General features: G+C 38.5%; 1 protein-coding gene across 1 annotated transcript in view; it reads left to right on the forward strand.

Annotated features, from left to right (window-relative positions):
• The window catches only part of KCNH5 (potassium voltage-gated channel subfamily H member 5), a 294,759-nt gene extending 274,932 nt beyond the window's left edge, over nt 1–19,827 (forward strand). The window contains exon 11 of the mRNA XM_034992617.1: nt 18,880–19,827. Within this exon, the coding sequence (XP_034848508.1) occupies nt 18,880–19,827 (948 nt within the window). The remainder of the gene's footprint in view (nt 1–18,879) is intronic.
• The last annotated feature ends 284 nt before the right edge of the window (nt 19,828–20,111 follow it).

Raw genomic sequence — 20,111 nt, forward strand, 5'->3', positions numbered from 1 at the left:
CATTTCTTGTCCTTGCATACAATCCATTAAGTCCAAAAAGTATATTTTCATTTCGAACTATAAATGTAAATGCTTAGAATAACTGGTATTCTTGCAGAGTCTGAAAAGAATAAAACAGAGACCTGGTTTGCATGTAAAATGCAGATCACTGTAACTTACTCTTCGACTTCAATTCAATAGATGATACTTATTAGGGAAAAAGTAGAAATGGTGACTACTGTCATGGAACTCAGTCTTTTGAGGAAGAACAGAAATTTTAAAAGTAAATTAAAAATTACCCTTCTAGATTAACTTTCTATCTCTTAGTCCCAGGGACCTTTGACTCCAAGAATATAGAACAATTCAAGGTTCTTTAAATGCACCATGATCTTAGTCTTCTGCACTTCTCTACCAGCTGTGTGTCTCTGCTCACAGTTCCTTCCAGGCTTTATTTCTTTGGTGAATTCCTACTCATGATTTAAGATCCTGCTCAGTCCTGTGACGTTTTCCCAAATCCCCACACTAGGCAATGTTTGTGGCTTCATGCAACAGACTAACATTAGTCACTTCTTCCTCTCAAGATTCATCCTATTTGTCCTACACCTTCTAGAACTACAGCTTTCTTATCTGATGTGATAAGATATTAATAGCTAACACTGATCAAGAAAATCCATATGATAGGCTCAGCATTCTTCAGAGTTCTTTAGGTACAGCAATGTATTTATTCCCAAAAATGACCATATAAGGAAAGTACTATTACTATCCTCCTTTACAAATGAAGTAAATGAGGCACAAAGGGGTTCAATAACTTGTCTAGAATCACATAGCTAATGAATATAGATAGGACCACAATTTGAGCCCAGTGAATAAGGCACTAGAGCTTATACTCTTACCAAAGCATTGTATGTAGCTTAGTAATTAGTAGTTCAGTAAAAACTTTTGGTAGGTGTTTTAACTTAAAACCTTGAAAAATATATGCAAGGATGAATACCCACCATTTGCACGACATGAATGGAACTGGAGGGGATTTTGCTAAGTGCAATAAGTCAAGCACAGAAAGACAATTATCATACGGTTTCACTTATATGTGGAACATAAGGAATAGCATGGAGGACACTAGGAGAAGGAAGGGAAAAGTGAAGGGGAGGATATCAGAGGGGGTGATGAACCATGAGAGACTATGGACTTGGGAAACAAACTGAGGGTTTCAGAGGGGAGGGGGTGGAGGGATGGGTTAGCCTGGTGATGGGTATTAAGGAGGGCACATATTGCAATGAGCACTGGGTGTTATACACAAATAATGAATCATGGAACACTACATCAAAAACTAGTGATGTACTCTATGGTGACTAACATAACAATTAAAAAAAAGTTTTTCTTAATTAAAAAAACCTTAAAAATATACATTCAATTATCAGTGTTTTGAAGCATTATTAATCTTTGTTATGTACACCAAACATAATAGAGCCTCTGAGATTTTCAATTTTGGTTTCTTTAAGTGGAACAAGAGACTCTCTGATAAACATATATATATAACTGACTATTAATGAACATACAGTTCAACTGATGGATGTAGAAGTTTACAGGTTGACCAGTCTAGAGCATCTGGTGTGCTGTGGGCATCAATTAGTGTGTTTTACAGAATGGAAAGTGATGGTCAAACTAGTCATGTTGATTAAGTGGAGGTTAATTAAAGAGGTCTTAGTCTTTTTCTCATTGTGCGCATTCCTCTGCTTCTGCATTTACATATTGTGTTGAAATTACCTGTTTATGTACCCTTGTTCTTTATGGAACTGTAATCAATAAGCTTATTTTATTCATCATTATATCCTTTACACTTACAAGCATGTCCTGCACATAATAAGGGCTCCCAAAAATCTTTGATGAATTATAATAGACCAAATTGTCCCACTGCATTGTGTAACATGCTAATGAGAGGGTCTACTCCTACCACACTGAGAATCCTTGGGGATGGGACAGGCTCTTGTTTATTATGTAAATAAAATGTTAATTGAAATATAACTCATTTATAGAAATGTGTATAAACCATTAGATTACCGCTTGATGGATTTTTACAAAGTGAACAAATCCATGTAACCAGCACCTAGCCTGAGGAACATGTCAGAAGCCCATCCCCTGCTCCATTGCATTCATGACACTCCCCCTCCCAAGATTTAACTACTGTTCTGACTTTCAACACTTTAGATTAGTTTTACCTCTTTGGGGGGATTGATTGATTGATTGATTGATTGATTTATAGTGAGCTCTATACCCAATGTGGGGCTCATACTCATGAACCCGAGATCAAGAGTTGCATGCTCTCCTAATGGAGTCAGCCAGGCATCCCTCTTTTTTTAATTTTTTTATTTTTAGAGTTATATAAATGGAATGATACAGTATGTACTCATTTGTATCTGGCTTCTTTTCACTCACTGTTATTTTGTAGGAGTCATTCATGTTGTCTGTAGTTGGGGTTCATTAACATTCATTGTAGAGTTTCTTAGTGTGTTACGGAACCTGGACTGGATTGCCCGATGGAAGAACCAAGTGGCACTCAGAGATCTTGGAGGATAGGAGGTTTATTTAACACCAGCAGGCTCAGAGGAGAATGATCTCCGAAGGTCTGAGCCATGAGCACAAGCAAAAGGGGGTAATTTATACACTCCTACTTCCGCATACTTGGTACTTTTGGCATGCGCTGAGCAGGGAGAAGAACCCAGGAGAGCCCTGGGGCAGGGACTGGGACTCCCCTGCTGGCTCAGTGGGCCATCTTAGGATACAGATTTTCCTCTTCCAGTGAATATTTCAGCTTATCCGTTCTGCTCTTGATATACATTTGGGTTTCCAGTTGGGGCCATTATGATTGGTGTGGCTACCAACATCCTTATACATGTCTTTTATATACATTTGTACAGTATTTTTGGAGGGAGTAAAATTCCCGAGTCTAGAGTATGTTTATCTTTAGCTTTAGTAGATAGTCATCAAACTGTTTTCCAAATGTTTGTATGAATTTGTACACCCACCAGCAGTTTATGAGGATTCAATTTTGCTACATTCTCATTAACACTTGTTCTTTTCTTTTTCTTTTTAGCCATTCTGGTGAGTATGTAAGGGTAGGGTAATACATTATGATTTTAAATTGCACTCCCTTGATGTCTAATTAAAATGAGCACTATTACATACATTTAATGGCATTTATATAAATTTTTTTGTAAAATGCTAATTTTTCTATCAGAGTTGTCTGTTCTTAATGATTTGTAACAATTGGAAAAAATAGAGATGGTCCAAAGATGCAGGACAAAGTCACTTGCATGTCTAATTTTGCTTGTATGGAAAGTTGAAAAATCTAAGTGGTGAATAAAGAGGAGAGATTTCTACACCAGAATTTGGTTATTTTGCAATCAACAAATACTCAGAGACTATATTCTTAGTTCATCTAGGTGAACACATGCTATACGTACACCATTCATTAGATTCAACATAAGCAGTTGGTGTTTACTTTACGTGGAATGCCTGTATCATTCTAGTAAAATAGAGAACCATTTACCTTAAATAGATCTTTAAGTACGCCTGATGTCTAGAAGGGCTAAGTGGCTTGGCCAAGTTTATACAGGTAGTCACTGTCAGAGACAGTATCTAAACCTTGCCTCCTGACTCTTGAGAGATGTTTTAAAATTTTTTTCTTGCCACACAATTCTGATCAAGAGATGCTCCATAGAGAAAATGGAGAATGGACTTAGAAACCAGGAAAAGTGATTTCTGGGTCCAACTGTCAATGGCTGGCTATACATCCAAGCGCCTAATCCTTTTGGCTCCTCTGAGTTTCAGCTTTCAGATTACCCCAAATTAAGAAATACTGATGAATTATTACATTTCAAGTAAATTTGATTATAACTGTAGAAGATTGAAACTAATATATCATCTAGACTAGATACACATTTCTAAATATTTCTAGAAGATAATGCTCCAATAGAGAAAACTATTTACCTACTTAGTCTGTATTTCCCAACAGTGAAGAATTTATGTGTGTGATATTAAGTAAAAGCTGCATTGTTGTTTTAGAAATCAAATGCAAAAATGAACACATACTTAAATAAATGTACTAGAATTGGTTTTCCTAAGCAAAAGCTCTAGAAATTTTCTTTCATTATGAACAAATATCTTTGAAGATGTTGCAACTAACTGCCCTACCTCAGGAATTGTTCCCTCAGAGGCACAGCAATTATCTTACAAGGCAAAAGCTAAAGGCACATATTAGATGTGTTCCTGGGGACGAAGGAAGAGTATCAAGTGAGATCTAGTAGGGTAATAGAGTTGAGAGTGCATTATAAACTATAAACAAAATCATACACAGCATTGGAAGGTCAGCACGTAATAATGGAGGGAACACTGGAGTTGGCATTAGGAAATAGATTTCAGTCCCAGGTTGGATATTTACTAGCTAAGTGAGCTTAGGCGAGTCCCATAACTTCTCTGACCCTCATCTGTTGAATAGGGATAATAATAATTGCCCTGCTTGATTAGTAAAGTTTTGGGAAGAAATTAGGTAACGTAAGCTGAAGTGCATTGTAAAATGTATTGCATTTGCCAAATGTTAAATAATGTTATTTTCTACTTACATACTGAAGACTCTCATTCCATATTCGTATGTATACATCCCCCTCTGTGTGTTCAACTGCCAACACAGAATCGTGCCTTTGGTCGTCCGCCATCATGAAAGTGATTCAACCTCCTTTATGATATGATTGCTTTCTCCCCAGGCCTTGATCCTTTAGACCCTTTGCATCTCTCTTAAATTTACATTAGGAATTCTCAAGTCAGTGTAGCCTACTCTTTGAGTTCACTAGACCTGGGTTGGAAACCCTGCACTCATTAGCTATGTAGACTTGAGAAGGTCTTTAAATCTCTCTAAGCCTCAGTTTTTTCATCTTTAAAATGGATTATTGTAGGGCACCTGGGTGGCTCAGTCGTTAAGTGTCTGCCTTCGGCTCAGGTCATGATCCTAGGGTCCTGGGATCGAGCCCCGCATAGGGCTCCCTGCTCAGCGGGAAGCCTGCTTCTCCCTCTCCCACTCCCCCTGCTTGTGTTCCCTCTCTCGCTGTCTCTCTCTCTCTTTGTCAAATAAATAAATAAAATCTTTTAAAAAATGGATTATTGTGAAAATTAAATAAGCATATAATCCATGAAAAATACTTAGTACAATTCTTCTAATCCTGGTATTTTTATTGCAAAGATTCCAAAATGAAAACATGTGGAAACAATTGCTTCTGTGACCAGAATAACTATATTCTCAAAGACAGTGTGGTCTGATGGTTCATTTAAGACTCAGGCAATACAGGGGTGCCTGGGTGGCAAGGTTGGTTAAACGCCACGATCTCAGGGTCACGATCTCAGGGTCTTGGGATCAAGCCTCATGTCCTGCTCCTATCACGTCAGGTCACGATCTCAGGGTCCTGGGATCAAGCCCCATGTCCCGCTCCTATCCAGCAGGGAGTCTGCTTCTACCTCTCCTCCTGCCCCTCCTCGCTGCTTGTGCTCGCTCAAATAGATAAATAAAGTCTTAAAAATAGACTCAGGCAACACTGAGGGTTGCGTTCTTACATTCCCAGCAAAGCATAATGATGATGGTTTTTCTTTATCAATTTTGTTCCTTTGAACTTGAGTGTGCTAAAAATTCTGTGGTGAGAACTTAGAAATAAAACAGTTTTATTCTTCTGAGTATTCTGAATTTTCAAATGCTAACAAATAGATGGTAGTTGCAATGCTACTTGGACATTAGTTTAAATTGATACCAGTTGTGGGGTTCTGCCTCTGCTTATTTCAAACTATGTGGCATTGACACAGCAAGAGTGGAAATAGGTAAGGAAATTGACATTTGAGACTTTGAAAGATGAAGACAAATATTTATCAGTGACAAAACATTTGGTAAAGTTGCTACTTGTGATTGCCTTTCAATGTTGTAGCTCTTTTGGAAGAGGTTGGAAAACAACATTAGTAGTGAGTGGGGGCTATGACTGGTTACTTTTAGTAAGATTTGAGAAGAAAGAGATGATCCCAGACAAAGGTTGGCTGGCCTATAAGCAAAGGAAATGAATCAAGAATGGGAAGAAGTAGAAATAAGATTCAAAAGTCATACAAAAAAGTCCATTAAGACTCAATTTCGTAGCAAAGATCAGATAATGGGTGTGACCTCTCACAAAGCCTGATGCTTTCAATGTAGCAGCCATTATGGTGGGGGGGAGGGGGGAGTCAGAGTCGGGGGAGAGAGAGAGAGAGAGACACAGGGCCAAGAAAGCAAAGCATTAAATCAGGCTTGAGAGTTATACATAAGTAAGAACTTTTTATGAGATTGCAGCACATGGCATTGACTGTAAACAGGTCAGAAACTTATTAAATTTTTGGAAGAGGTAGATTGCCAAAGAAACCACAAGCTTGGTCTTAAAAAAATCCTTTTACTATGTGAGCCTGAAACCACACCTTAGGCCCCCAAATTTTCAGGAAGGAAATAGCTAAGGAAGTTCTTCAATCCTGAAATAGGACAAACTCTCCAATCCCTATCTCAGGTGTGACTATAGAATAGGGACAAAGAACCACCTCCAAGAAGATGGAGTTGGGAGCCACAGAGAACACTGGATGGGAAAGCTTATCTCACATAGCTTGTCCCATACAGCAGGCTGAGAGACTAATAAAGGAATTTACTGCACTGCTGGGGCAGACGGGCCTTCCAGGTCCTGCCTGGCACACTCCATCGCTGCTGTAGACCAGTGACTGGGGAGTCTTTGAGCCATTTTCCCTGCCCCCTTTTAATGGGAGTGTTTAGTCAGCCTGTTTCTGCTCTGCCCTTGTCTATTGTGCACGTGTGTATGTGTGCAAGCATATTTGTGTGTGTGTGTGTGTGTGTGTGGCTGGGGGGTGGTGGGGCAGGTGGATAACTTGCCTTTCTAGTTTATGGGCCACTCCTTTCCAGGCTTCACCATCTCAGAAGATGGCATTATCATTTATCCTTGGGCTTAGACTAAAGAGAGGCTTTTAAAAGAATTTCTCTTTTTCTCTCAAATTGTTCATCACTTATCTGCAAAACTATCAGTTTTACTGACAAAATAAATCCAGAATCTGACCATCTCACTACATCCATTTCTACCTCCTGATTCTAAGTCATCCTGACATCTCACCTGGATGAGTCCAAGAGCCTTCTAATTGGTACCATCCTTCTCTCCTCCCCACTTCCCAGTTTATTTTCCCCACAGCAAGCTGAGCGATCATTTCAAAGTGGAAGTGAGATCATGTGCATCCTCTCCCATGACTTCCCTCAGATTCAAGTCCCTGGCCTCCCGCATTAGCAAGTGCTGCCCCCCCTTTGTCCTCCTTACTGCTCCTTGGCCCTGCAAAGTACTCTCTCTCACTTCAGGGTTCCACCTCTCCCCATGGCTATCTGCATGGTCTGCTTCTTCATTTCATCACTACCTCGGCTCACATATTCCCTTCCTCAAAGAGACCCAACAGCTCTTTATTTTTCTTTGTAGCCCACATCACCACCTGACATTTTCTAGAATATTTAAGGAGTTTTGTTTTGTTCACTGACGTATACCTAATTCCAAAACACAGCCTGGAGCATAGTGGGTGTTTGACATAATGTGAATGAAGATCTTGTTTGCTGCCGCATGCCATCATCAATAAGTGTGACAAAGCAAGTGCTGTTAGGTTATAGAGTAAGATGGACCAAGTTCTTCCTGGGGCAGTCAGTGAAAGCCTCCTAGTGGAGCAAGCTTCCCAGATGCTCAACCTGCGCCATACAGAGCTTTGCACTTAGAAGGGCCCTGTTCTTGGTTTAATGCTCTGCTGTTGTTATCTGGAAATTCTTAATAATTTTGAACAAGGAGCCCTGCATCCTTTTAATTGTGACAGTTCACACACCATACAATTCACCATAAAGTGTACAATTTAGTACTTTTCAGTCTGTTCACAAAGTTGTGCAACCATCACCCACTATCTAATTTCAGGACCTTCTCATCGCCCCAGAAAGAAACTGCATACCCATTAGTAGTCATTCCCCATTTCTCATTTTCCCCCCTGGCCATAGATAATATCCTCTGACTAAATTTGCCTCTTCTGGACATTTCATGTAAGTGAAATCAAACCTCTGTGACTTTTTGTGTCAGGCTTCTTTCACTTAGTATGTTTTCAAGGTTCGTCCATTCTGTAGCATGTAGCAGTACTCTGTTCCTTTTTCTGGCTCAGTAATATTCCTTTGTATCCATATAGACCACATTTTGTTTGTTGATTCACCAGTACTAGATATTTGGGTTGTTTCTACTTTTTGGCTATCATGGATAATGCTGCTATGAACACTGTGTTTGTGTGACTCTATGTTTTCTTTTTTCTTGGATATCTACCTAGGATTGGGATTGCTGGGTCATATTGTTACTCTATGTTTAACTTTTTGAGAAACTGCCAAGCTGTTTGCCACAGAGGCTGTACCATTTTATATTCCTTCCAGCAATGTATGGGGGGGTCCAGTTTCTCTACCTCCTCCCAACGCTTGTTATTTTCTGTTATTGATAACACATTATTTTTTGATTATAGCCATCCTAGAGGATATGAAGTATATCTCATTTGATTTTGCATTTCCCTAATGACTAATGATGTTGAATATCTTTTCATGTGCCTATTAGCCATTTGTATATCTTCTTTGAAGAAATGTCCACTCAAATCCTTTGATTATTTTTTAATTTGTTTTTCTTTTGTCTCTTAATTGTTGAGTCATAATAGTTCTTTCTGTATTCTAGATATTAGACCTGTATCAAATATATGATTTGCAAATACTTTCTCCCATTTTGTGGGTTGTCATTTTACTTTCTTGATAGTGTCCTTTGAGGCAAAAGAGTTTTGAATTTTGATGAAGTCCAGTTTGTCTATTTAATTATTTTTGGTGGCTTAAGATTTAGGTGTCTAAGAAACCCTTCCTTAATTCAAGGCCACCCAAATTTATGCCTTTGTCTCCTAAGAATTTTATAGCTTTAGTTCTTACATTTAGGTCTTTGATTCATTTTGAATTAAAGTTTGTATATGGCGTGAGGCTGGTATCCATATTCATTTTATGTTTTTGAATGTGCAGTTGATCCAGCACCATTTATTGAAAAGATAAATCTTTCCTCATTGAATGCCTTGATATCCTTGTCAAAAAACAGTTGAGCATAGACGCATGGGTTTAGTTTTGGACACTTACTTCTGTTGCATTGATATATAAGTCTGTTCTTATGGCATACCTCACTGTCCTGATTATGGTAGCTTCGTAATGAGTTTTAAAACTGGGAAGTATGAGTCCTCCAATTACATTCTTATTTTTTTTGGTATTGTTTTGGCTATTCTGGGTCCCTTGCATTTCCATCCACATTTTAGGGTCAGCTTGTCGATTTCTGAAACATTGGCTATTAGAATTTTGATAGGAATTGAATTGAATCTGCAGGTCAATTTCAGGAATATTGTCATGTTAACAATATTAGGTCTTCCAACCCATACACACGAAATGTCTTTCTATTTATTTAAGTCTTTAATTTACTTCAACAATGCTTTTTAACTTTTGCATGTAAATCCTGCACTTTTGTTAATTTTTCCCTAAGTATTTTATTCTCTTTGATGCTATTGTCAATGAAATTGTTTTCTTAGTTTCATTTTCAATGGGTCCTAGCTAGTGTATAGAAATACAACTAATTTTTTAAATTTTATTTATTTATTTGTCAGAGAGCGAGAGAGAGAGAGCACAAGCAGGGGGAGCAGCAGGCAGAGGGAGAAGCAGGTTCCTGCTGAGCAAGGAGCCCGATGTGGGGCTCCATCCCAGGACCCTGGGATCATGACCTGAGCTGAAGGCAGGTGCTTAACTGACTGAGCCACCCAGGCACCCGAAATACAACTAATTTTGTATTGATTTTGTGTCATGCATCCTTCTGAACTCCTTTATTAGGTATAATAGCTCTGTGTGTGTGTGTGTGTGTGTATTTCTCAGGAATTTCTATATACATGACCGTGTCATCTCTGAATGGAGATAGTTTTAATTCTTTTTCATTCTGGATGTCTTTTATTTCATTTTCCTGACAATTTTCCTGGCTGGAACCTTCAACTGCAATGTTGAATAGAAGTGGCAAGATGGTGCATACTTACCTCTTTCCCTATTTTAGGGAGAGAGCTTTCAGTATTTTACCATTAAGGATAATGTTAGAGGCTCCGAATTTTTATGTTGTTTTGGGTCGTGCCTCATAAAGGAGAGCACAGCTGAGCTGAGTATTAAAGGCTAAGTAGGAGTTCCCCAGCACGTGAAGGGAAAGTGAGAGAACACTATTTGCAATATCACAGATAGATTCTGGATCTCAAAGTGATTGAGTGTGTCAGGTACGTGGAGATCAAATGAGGAGTGAAGGAAACCAGGTTGGAGAGGCAGGCTGAACTGAGCCACAGTAGGCTAGCTCTCTTATTAAAGGGCTTTACTTTTTTTTTTTTTTTTTGCCTGGGAAACTATGATATTTGATACACAATAGCAAAAAATGGAATGAGGGGAAGCGAGACTAGAAATTGAGGCAGGGAGGGCAATTTGTGGATTACATATCTGAAACAATGAATCTAATCTTGCCAACTTTACCCTGGAATAGCCATTTACGTGGTTTGAAGACTTTATCTTCCTTCGTTCATTATTTTTCTTAAACAAAAAAACCTTTAGTAATAGAAACATAAATACTGAGCAACTATTTCAGAGTTATGCTAACACTAGTAATGGGGTTCATAATATATGTTTTGTTATTTATTAAAAATACATTTTCAAATTTATGATAGCATGGAAAATTGAGATTAATGATCTTTTTAAAAATTTGCTTTTATTTATTATGTTCAGTTAGCCAACATACATCAAAAACTACATCATTAGTTTTCGATGTAGTGTTCAATGATTCATTAGTTGCATATAACACCCTTTTGTATGGTAAGGAAAAATGGGGCCTAGAAGATTTCATTAGTAAATTCAGGAATAGTTTAGTAATTCGAAGATGTTTTGCATTTGCATCTTACTAACCACACTTATCCATACTAGGCATTACCTGACACATTAACAAAATCAAAAGATACTCCTTTTCTCCCATCCTCCTCCCTCCCTTCTTCCCTTTTTTCTCTCAACTCACCTCCTTCTCCCTTCTTTTTACACTTATCAGTTAATTAGTTAATTCCTCAAGATTTATTTAGGACCTAAGAGGCTGAAGTGGATCTGGAACACATTCCTTGTCCTTGAAGAGCTTACAGACTTATGAGTGGCTGAAGTAAAGCAAGGCAGCCATATTTCAAAATAGAGTGTGATGTGTCATTGTTACCCTTCCTTCACACATCTAAATTTACTGAATGACCATCTGCCCCAGCCCCATCACTGTGGCCTTCATTAAGATGAGCTTATAGCCTCTGTTAGGTACATGATGGTGTTTAATAAATACTGCTTTGTTGTGTTAGTTTTAGCTTGGAATGGATTGAAAGATCTAGAGGTAGAATTAGTGACTAAGTTTATAGAAACAGTAAAAAGAACCAAAGAACAAAACCAACTAGATCCCATAAGAGTCAGATGAACCGGAGCTTCTGCCTGATCACTTACGGCTATAAATTCCTAGTCAATTCCCTAGATTCACAGATCTGGAAAGTGATGGGCCATTTGAGGGGAAACTCCTCTGTCTTCCTTCAAATTATATAACACTAAATCCATGTCATTAAACAAATGATTCTAGCCCTTTTTTTCCTTGCCTTTATTGGATTTCAAAGTTCAGTACACATTCAAATTATTCAATTTTGATATCACTTTTATGATCAAATGTCCTACTTTCGAAATGGAAAGCTCAGTTGGCCATGCTCCCTGTTAAGCTTAAGAAGCTTTTATCATTTAAATAAATTAAACCTTCCAGCATGGACTCCACAGAACATAATGAAGCACGGAGAAGAAAAGATTAAATGAAATAAACCTCTTTGCTGATAGAAACAGTACAGGTATTGGCCATTCTACCAATAAACGTGTGGCTGCAGTCACAGCCTGACTCATGATTTTTCTTTTTTTGATTTTGTCCTTAATTTTTGTGGTGTTCATCCGCAATTTGATTTGCAAAAGATAAGACACAGAGTACATCAAGTGCAAGAGTTTTAGGTTATTAATACTGAGAAAAAACCCCAAATATTAGATTTTTAAAAGCTGATTTAATACCATGTTGAGAATCATGGATATACGTGTTTTCTTTTACATTGTTTAATTCATGTGTTCTATGAACACTCAGATCCTTTCACATTTTCTAAAATGATTTCTTTGGGGGAATTAAAAATTTTTTTTTCTAGAGAAAAATATAGAAATACAACTAATTTTTTAAAGATTTTATTTATTTATTTGTCAGAGAGAGATTTCTGTGTAATAATTGGTTAAAATTAATCTATATAACTTATGTGTTTATTTAGCAGGAAATATTTTCTTTTCTGTATGACACATTGCCCATATAGGAATCAGCTGAATTACGAAAATGCTTATTGTTTGCAGATCTTTCAATTGCCAAAGGCTAGTTTTTACAATCTAAATAAAACCATCTTTTTAAAGGGCTTACCTAAATAAAATTTATCCATCTTTCCATTCTGTTATTAAGTTGAACCATTTTATTATATGCATAATTAAAAAGTTAAAGGTAAAAAGCACTTCTTAAAAGGAAGGATTCAGCAGAATATGTTTGAGAATGCTCATGCTTGTAATGGTAATGTAGAATAATTACCATGCTATTTTTATGATGAAATTTAGTCTCCTTAGTAATAAAGATACATTGTTATTTAAATTTGGAGTCAAGGGTCATAAAGTTATCTTTAAAACAATGAGAACTTATAGAGAGGGCCTATTACATTTAATGTAGTGAGTTACTTCCATTAGGCACCCCTGCTGTTTTATTTTCTTGGTCTATAATGCATTTTTTATAACTTAAGACAGAACAAAAAGCTATCATACTTTACATATAAGACATGGTTCAACTGGTGGTGGTACCTCAGTAGGTAATTAGTCTTTAAACCTTGTAAACATGATAAAATCATCTCTTCATTTTTCATTTCTTTGTTTTTAATTTCAGTGCCTATTGCCTTGCATTAAGAAAGTGTGTCACCAACTGGAAAATAAGTTCTTAATGGATGTTATTGCATCCTTACAATGGAAATCGGAGATAGGTTCTCATTCAAGTATTTTAATGATTGATTTGTGGGTCAAAGGTTGAATGTGATTTTATTCAGCCAGCATTTGTTAACTATCTACTTGTGCCCAGCCGTGGGCTAGGTGCTAGGATGCCAGGAGGTAGATGATGTAGTGTTTGCCTCCAAATGAGGAAATAAGAGTAGACATTAATGATCAATTACAATAATATAGATAGCATTGATTCATTGTTTAGTGAGTGAAAAACAATTTCTAAAAAGTAGAAAATCTTCCTGTTGGTAGTATTTTCTATTCATAGACCTATCACAAACATACTTTGCTGAATGTATGAGAGGTTACTGAATTAATGAATAACATTACTTATTGGAGGACTTTCAATGTAACGCTGTTGTAAGAGATACAACACATAACAAAAGAGACAAAATCTCTGCCCCCATAAATAAATGAATCTACGTAGTAGTGGGATCAAGAATGGTATTAGAGTCTGGGGAAAATTACACCTTTTGACCTGCCCTGCCCCCTGCTTTTGGTAAAGGTAATATATTTAAGTAGAAGCAAGTTAGAAGAAAACACAAGAGCTGCCTGGAAGAGAACAGGAAGCTACAAAATGGCAGCATGTATTTTAAAGGGAAATAGAGTGAAGCCAGCCTACTGAATTTGCCTTTGAGAATGAGGAGAGCTTAGAAGCTGTCTCTCCTAATACCCTCCCTAGCAAGCACAGAGCTGTGGTCCTTTCTTCAGGTCACTGCTTTCAGGGATGGTTCTCCATGGCAAATGTTCTGTGAAGGGTTATCTGTTGGATGTGAAACTGCTGTATCACTCCCTACTTTACCCACTCAACTATCCACATCTTTGGGGGGCCCAGGAAGAAGTGTCAAAATTACCTTACAGAGCTGCAGTAGAGTGTAATGGTTAGGACTGCTTGCAATCTGACTTCTTGGATTTATCCTGGCCACTTACTCCTTGGGTGACCTGCAGCAAACCAAATCAACTCTCCATGCCTCACTTTGCTCTTCTGTAACATGAGAATAATAGGACCTACATCAAAGAGTAGTTATGATAGTTAAATGAGATAATACATGTGTGGAAGTGACCCTTTGCTATATGCAAACTTTTAATATCTATTTTTCAGTAAGTCATAATTTCCATTCTATAGCCTGGTTATGGTAAGTAGTTGATCAAATCCAAGTATTATTGTTTTCAGTTGGGCTCTAGGTCAAATTCTGTAGCTTGGGTAAGAAATTTCCTCATGACTCTCTCTTCCCAGCTTTCCCTCTGCACCTGCTTTTACTTTCACTGGGCTCATGATTTCCTGTGGGCCTGCCACTAAGGGAAGGGGGTCCACTTCACACCCAGGGCTTGTCTGTGAGACCTGGAGGGCTTGTGACAACTCCTCAGAGTGTTGGCCTTTGAGCCGGCTGCACCAGCTACTGGGCACTATTTACTGTGTGGCATATTTAATGGTCTGAGCCCTGTCAGCAGGTGTCCCACAGAATGCAGTAACTTCTCCCACCCCATGGAGTACCTTTGCCTCATCTGGCTTCTATGGGTCTGAAATCACAATTGTCTACCTTCTGTAGTTCCTGGGCCCATGGGGATCCTAGCCATGCCCCCCGCCCCAGGCACACAAGAAGTGTGGGTAGACACAAAGAGGCGGACCTTTCCCCTCTAAAGAGGGTGTACGCTTTTTCTAGCATGCTTTGTTGGCTCTGGAGAGTAAATGCATGGGTCCTGCTGCTCTGCGAACTCCAGATGAGAAGTCAGGGCCTGTCTGAATGTGCATAAGTACCTGTCAAGCTCCAGGGGTTACATCTAGTACCACCTCACCTCCTATCCCTCTGGAGTGCAGAGATGGGGGGAAAGGAACCACGTGCAGCACTGAGGATTTTGATATCCCAAATCTCTCTTCTTTCTCTTTCTCAGTTCCTTTTATATCTTCATGGTGGCCAAATATGCCAATCCAGGTTCTATCTCATTTGTCCCCTGATGCAGACTGGCTGCCTGGTTCTGTGACAGGACTCCCTTTGTACTAGGTAGTTTGGCATTTGGAGTCTCTGTTCTCAGCTTAACAGTAGCAGTCCAGGCACCTTTGTTTGCTCTTGGTTTGTGGGGAGGGGCCAGATGGTGGTCAGGGAAACTGCAAAAGGCTTATTCATTGATGTTTTACATGGGCTTAAATCATTAAACATTCTAAACTTGCTAAGCACACAATAACTGTAAACAATCATTACCCATTATATTGAAATTTTAAAACATAAAACTCTAGCCTAAGATACCAACAAATTCTCAGTTCCAGGGACACCAAATATTTTATTATAATTTCTGAAAACTGTGAGCTTCACACAGCAGTACACATGGGCACTACAGAGATAGTAATATTTTTGTCTATTATATACCAGTAGCGTTGCCAAATTTGGCAAACAAAAATACAGGACATGCAGTTAAATTTAAATTTCAGGTAAACAACGAATATGTTTTAAAATATAAATATGTCCCTTGGGGAGCCTGAGTGGCTCAGTCATTAAGTGTCTGCCTTCGGCTCAGGTCATGATCCCAGGGTCCTGGGACCGAGCCCCACATCGGGCTCCCCGCTCTACAGGAAGCAGGCTTCTCCCTCTCCTACTCCCCCTGCTTGTGTTCCTGCTCTCACTCTCTCTCTCTCTGTCAAATAAATAAATAAAATCTTTAAAAAAAATAAAATAAAATATAAATATGTCCCATTCAGATAAATAATGTCTGATTTTTCCATATAAGTATGTCCCAAATATTGCATGGATGTCCTGCATTTTATCTAACATTCTTACATGCCTCTCACCCGCCTTCCTTTGCTGAGAGTTTGAAATAGATCCTTTTATTGTAAATGTAAAGGCGACTCTCAGTTACTACATTGCACCAAGGTTATATCTATTCCAAGGCTAAGGAACTACCTTTAAAAAAACAAACAAAAAGGTCAGAGTTGAGTGGGAAGGAGGATGTGGCCAGTCATTTGTCCCCTCATGTCAGTTCCTAAAACCAAATTGAGTACCTTTTCAATGAGAAGGGATGGAATAGGAACATGGTATCTGTGTTTCCATGTTTGGATCTGTCTCATCCCAAAGAGTGTTAATATCTTGAAGGCTCAGTTATGCTGTTTACTTAGGAAGCATGAGAAACATGTTAACCCTTTGAAAAACTTCTAATTAAACTGCTGGAGCTTTGATGTCAGACTTTCAGATTAGTATTACATCATTTAAAAAGATCCAATTTCGGGGTGCCTGGGTGGCTCAGTCAGTTAAGCATCTGCCTTCAGCTCAAGTCATGATCCCAGGATCTTGGGATCAAACCCCGCACCGGGCTCCCTGCTTAGTGGGGAGCCTGCTTCTCCCTCTGCCACAGCTGCTCCCCGTGCTTGTGCTTGCTCTCTCTCTCTCTGTCAAATAAACACATAAAATCTTAAAAAAAAAAAGATCCAATTTCATGTGCCACTAGAGAGGGAAAAATATGCTGGTCTTCATAGACAGTTATTGAATTTAGAGAATATTTATTTTAAAATACAAATCATTACCATTTGATAAGCTGTATTTAGTGCATCAATCTCAATTTAGAAAGTGTGCTCTTAGAGAATTGCTATCTCCCTAACTTTTCTGTTAAGTGACCATCACTAGTATTGGTTTCTAGTATAAATCGATGTTTGTATGTTACTCTGGAAGCTGTTGAATCTTCAAGAGATGATGGAATTGGTTTCAAATAGAAAGTATTTTATGAGACTTCAATGGAGAGAACCAACATATTTTGAGTATCTTTTATATGCCGTGGGCTTCACATATATCTCCAATCTAACCAGTAAGTTAATGAGAGAGGGTGGTGAGGTAAGTAATTTTGCCAGCCTCAAAAAATTGTCTGATTCTGAGAGCACTGTATCTAATATAACTCCCTTCTGAATTTTCCTTATAGCCCTCACCTGCAGTTATTTTGTTCTTCAGAAGGAGACTGAGCAAAAAATCTCACACTCATTAAATTCACGTCTAACTCTGTTAATATGAGTGGTGATTTCTTACATGGTGAACACTTTTACTTCTCTTGATGGAGTTACAGGTTCTTCCTGGTATTATTTTCAAAAGACATTATAAATGAAATTTATGCGTACTTTTTTGTGGTTACCTATCTAACAGCACATGCATTATGTATTTAATTCTATAGTTAAAATTTACCCCCCAAATTGAAAAAAAACTAATTCAAAGGATACATGCATCCCTCTTTATTGCATGCAGTATTATTTTCAATAGCTAAATTATGGAAGCAACCCCAGTGTCTACTGATAGATGAATGGATAAAGACATTGTGGTATACATATACAATGAAATATTATTCAGCCATAACAAAGAATATCCTGCCATTTGCAACAACATGGATGGAGCTAGAGAGTATAATGCTAAATGAAATAAGTTGGTTGGAGAAAGACAAATACCATATGATTTCACTCACATGTGGAATTTAAGAAACAAAACAAATGAGCAAAGGGGAAAAAAAGAGAGAGAGAGAAACCAGGAAACAGCCTCTTAACTACAGAGAACAAACTGATGTTTGCCAGAGGAGAGATGGGTGGGGGGTGGGTGAAACAGGTGACGGGGATTAAGGAGTGCACTTGTGATGGGTGCTGGGTGACGTACAGAAGTGTTGAATCACTGTGTTGTACTCTTGAAACTAACAGAACATTGTATGTTAACAATACTGGAATTAAAAAACTTAATAAAAAAACTTCTGGAAATATGCACAGAAAACTATTAACAATACTTAGTTCTGAGGCAACAAGTTAAAGTCTGAATGGGAGAAACACTTACTTTACACTGAAATTGTTTATAATATCTCAAAAGGTAAGAAGAGCCCGTATGTAGGTTGGAATAATGATAAGAGAAAAACGAATACTAACAGTAAAAAAAACAATTTTAAAGAATACTGAAATTTGAAGAGTCCAATCTCCCACCTTGTGATAGTATTACATGGACAACATTCTTACTTCTGTTTGGATACTTTAGTGGTGTGAAGTTCGTCAATTTTCAAGCCTGTTTATTCAATGAATAGATAGCAGTTTGAAATGAAGTATATATTCAGCTGGTATTTGCCTCTTGGGAATTTTTACTTACAGATCCTAGTTCTGCCCTCTGCAGCCACCTAAATAAATGTAATCCCTCCCCGACCCAACACTGGTGCTATGTTAGTAAACTGTCTTAACGTTTTGGTACTTTTATAGCCTGGAACGCATAATTTGACCCCTAAGCAGAGGATGTTATTAAAAATGGTATTGAATATATATGTATATAAAAGGAAAACATACAAAAAATAATGATGTATTTCAAGGAAATTTACTGTATTTCCTTACACATAATATGCATACACACATATAATATACTAACATATGTGTTTACATATTTCCTGTTAAACGAGAACATAAACTAGAAAGCAAGTACCTCTCTTCAGTTGTCTTTCCATTACATTCCCCCTTCCCTATGCAAGTGAGTGGGACAACATGAGCTAAGTCAGTGCTCCTATGGTGAGTTTTCAGTATACTGCATCTGTTAAATGGCATTGGGGTATTTTCTCCCCTTCCGAAGTGATCTTACCCTGCGAGGGTTTCCTCGGTAAAACAAAGTTTATCCAGCACCCTATCACACAATTGTAAGTCCATCTATGTTTATAATCATGTTCTGAACGTCTCTCCCCCTCCACAGATCATTTTCCGAAAAATCAGTGACGTGAAGAAAGAGGAAGAGGAGCGCCTCAGGCAGAAGAACGAGGTCACCCTCAGCATCCCCGTGGACCACCCCGTCCGAAAGCTCTTCCAGAAGTTCAAGCAGCAGAAGGAGCTGCGGAATCAGGGGTCCACCCAGAGCGACCCCGAGCGGAACCAGCTCCAGGTAGAGAGCCGCTCCTTACAGAATGGAGCCTCCATCACGGGCACCAGCGTGGTCACTGTGTCACAGATCACGCCCATCCAGACATCTCTGGCCTACGTGAAAACCAGCGAGTCCCTCAAGCAAAACAACCGTGATGCCATGGAACTCAAGCCCAATGGCGGTGCTGACCCCAAATGCCTCAAGGTCAACAGCCCGATCAGGATGAAGAACGGAAATGGGAGGGGATGGCTGCGACTCAAGAATAACACGGGGGCGCACGAGGAGAAAAAGGAAGACTGGAATAACGTCACGAAAGCCGAGTCGATGGGGCTATTGTCAGAGGACCCCAAGGGCAGCGATTCCGAGAACAGTGTTACTAAAAACCCATTACGGAAAACAGATTCTTGTGACAGTGGGATTACAAAAAGTGACCTTCGTCTGGATAAGGCCGGAGAGGCCCGAAGTCCGCTGGAGCACAGCCCGATTCAGGCTGATGCCAAGCACCCCTTTTATCCCATCCCAGAGCAGGCCTTACAAACCACACTGCAGGAAGTCAAGCATGAACTCAAAGAGGACATTCAGCTGCTAAGCTGCAGAATGACTGCCCTGGAAAAGCAGGTGGCAGAAATTTTAAAAATACTCTCCGAAAAAAGCGTGCCCCAGACCTCTTCTCCCAAATCCCAAATGCCTCTCCAAGTACCTCCCCAAATACCATGTCAGGATATTTTTAGTGTTTCAAGGCCTGAGTCACCTGAATCTGACAAAGATGAAATGCACTTTTAATATATATATATATATTTGTTAATATATTAAAAACAGTATATACATCTATATACATATGTGTGTATATACAGTATATACATATATATATATATTTTCACTTGCTTTCAATATGATGAACACAGTATGGATTTTGATATGTAAATATTGCATGTCCAGCTGGATTCTGGCCTGCCAAAGAAGATGATTATTTAAAACATAGATAATGCCTGTATATTATGCAGTTGACTGCATGCACACTTTACATTTATTTATAGTCTCTATTCTAATACAAAAAAAGTATGATT

This window comes from Mirounga leonina, unplaced genomic scaffold (genome assembly GCF_011800145.1).
Source record: "Mirounga leonina isolate KUSES-001 unplaced genomic scaffold, KU_Mleo_1.0 Mir_82, whole genome shotgun sequence".
Lineage (NCBI taxonomy): Eukaryota > Metazoa > Chordata > Mammalia > Carnivora > Phocidae > Mirounga > Mirounga leonina.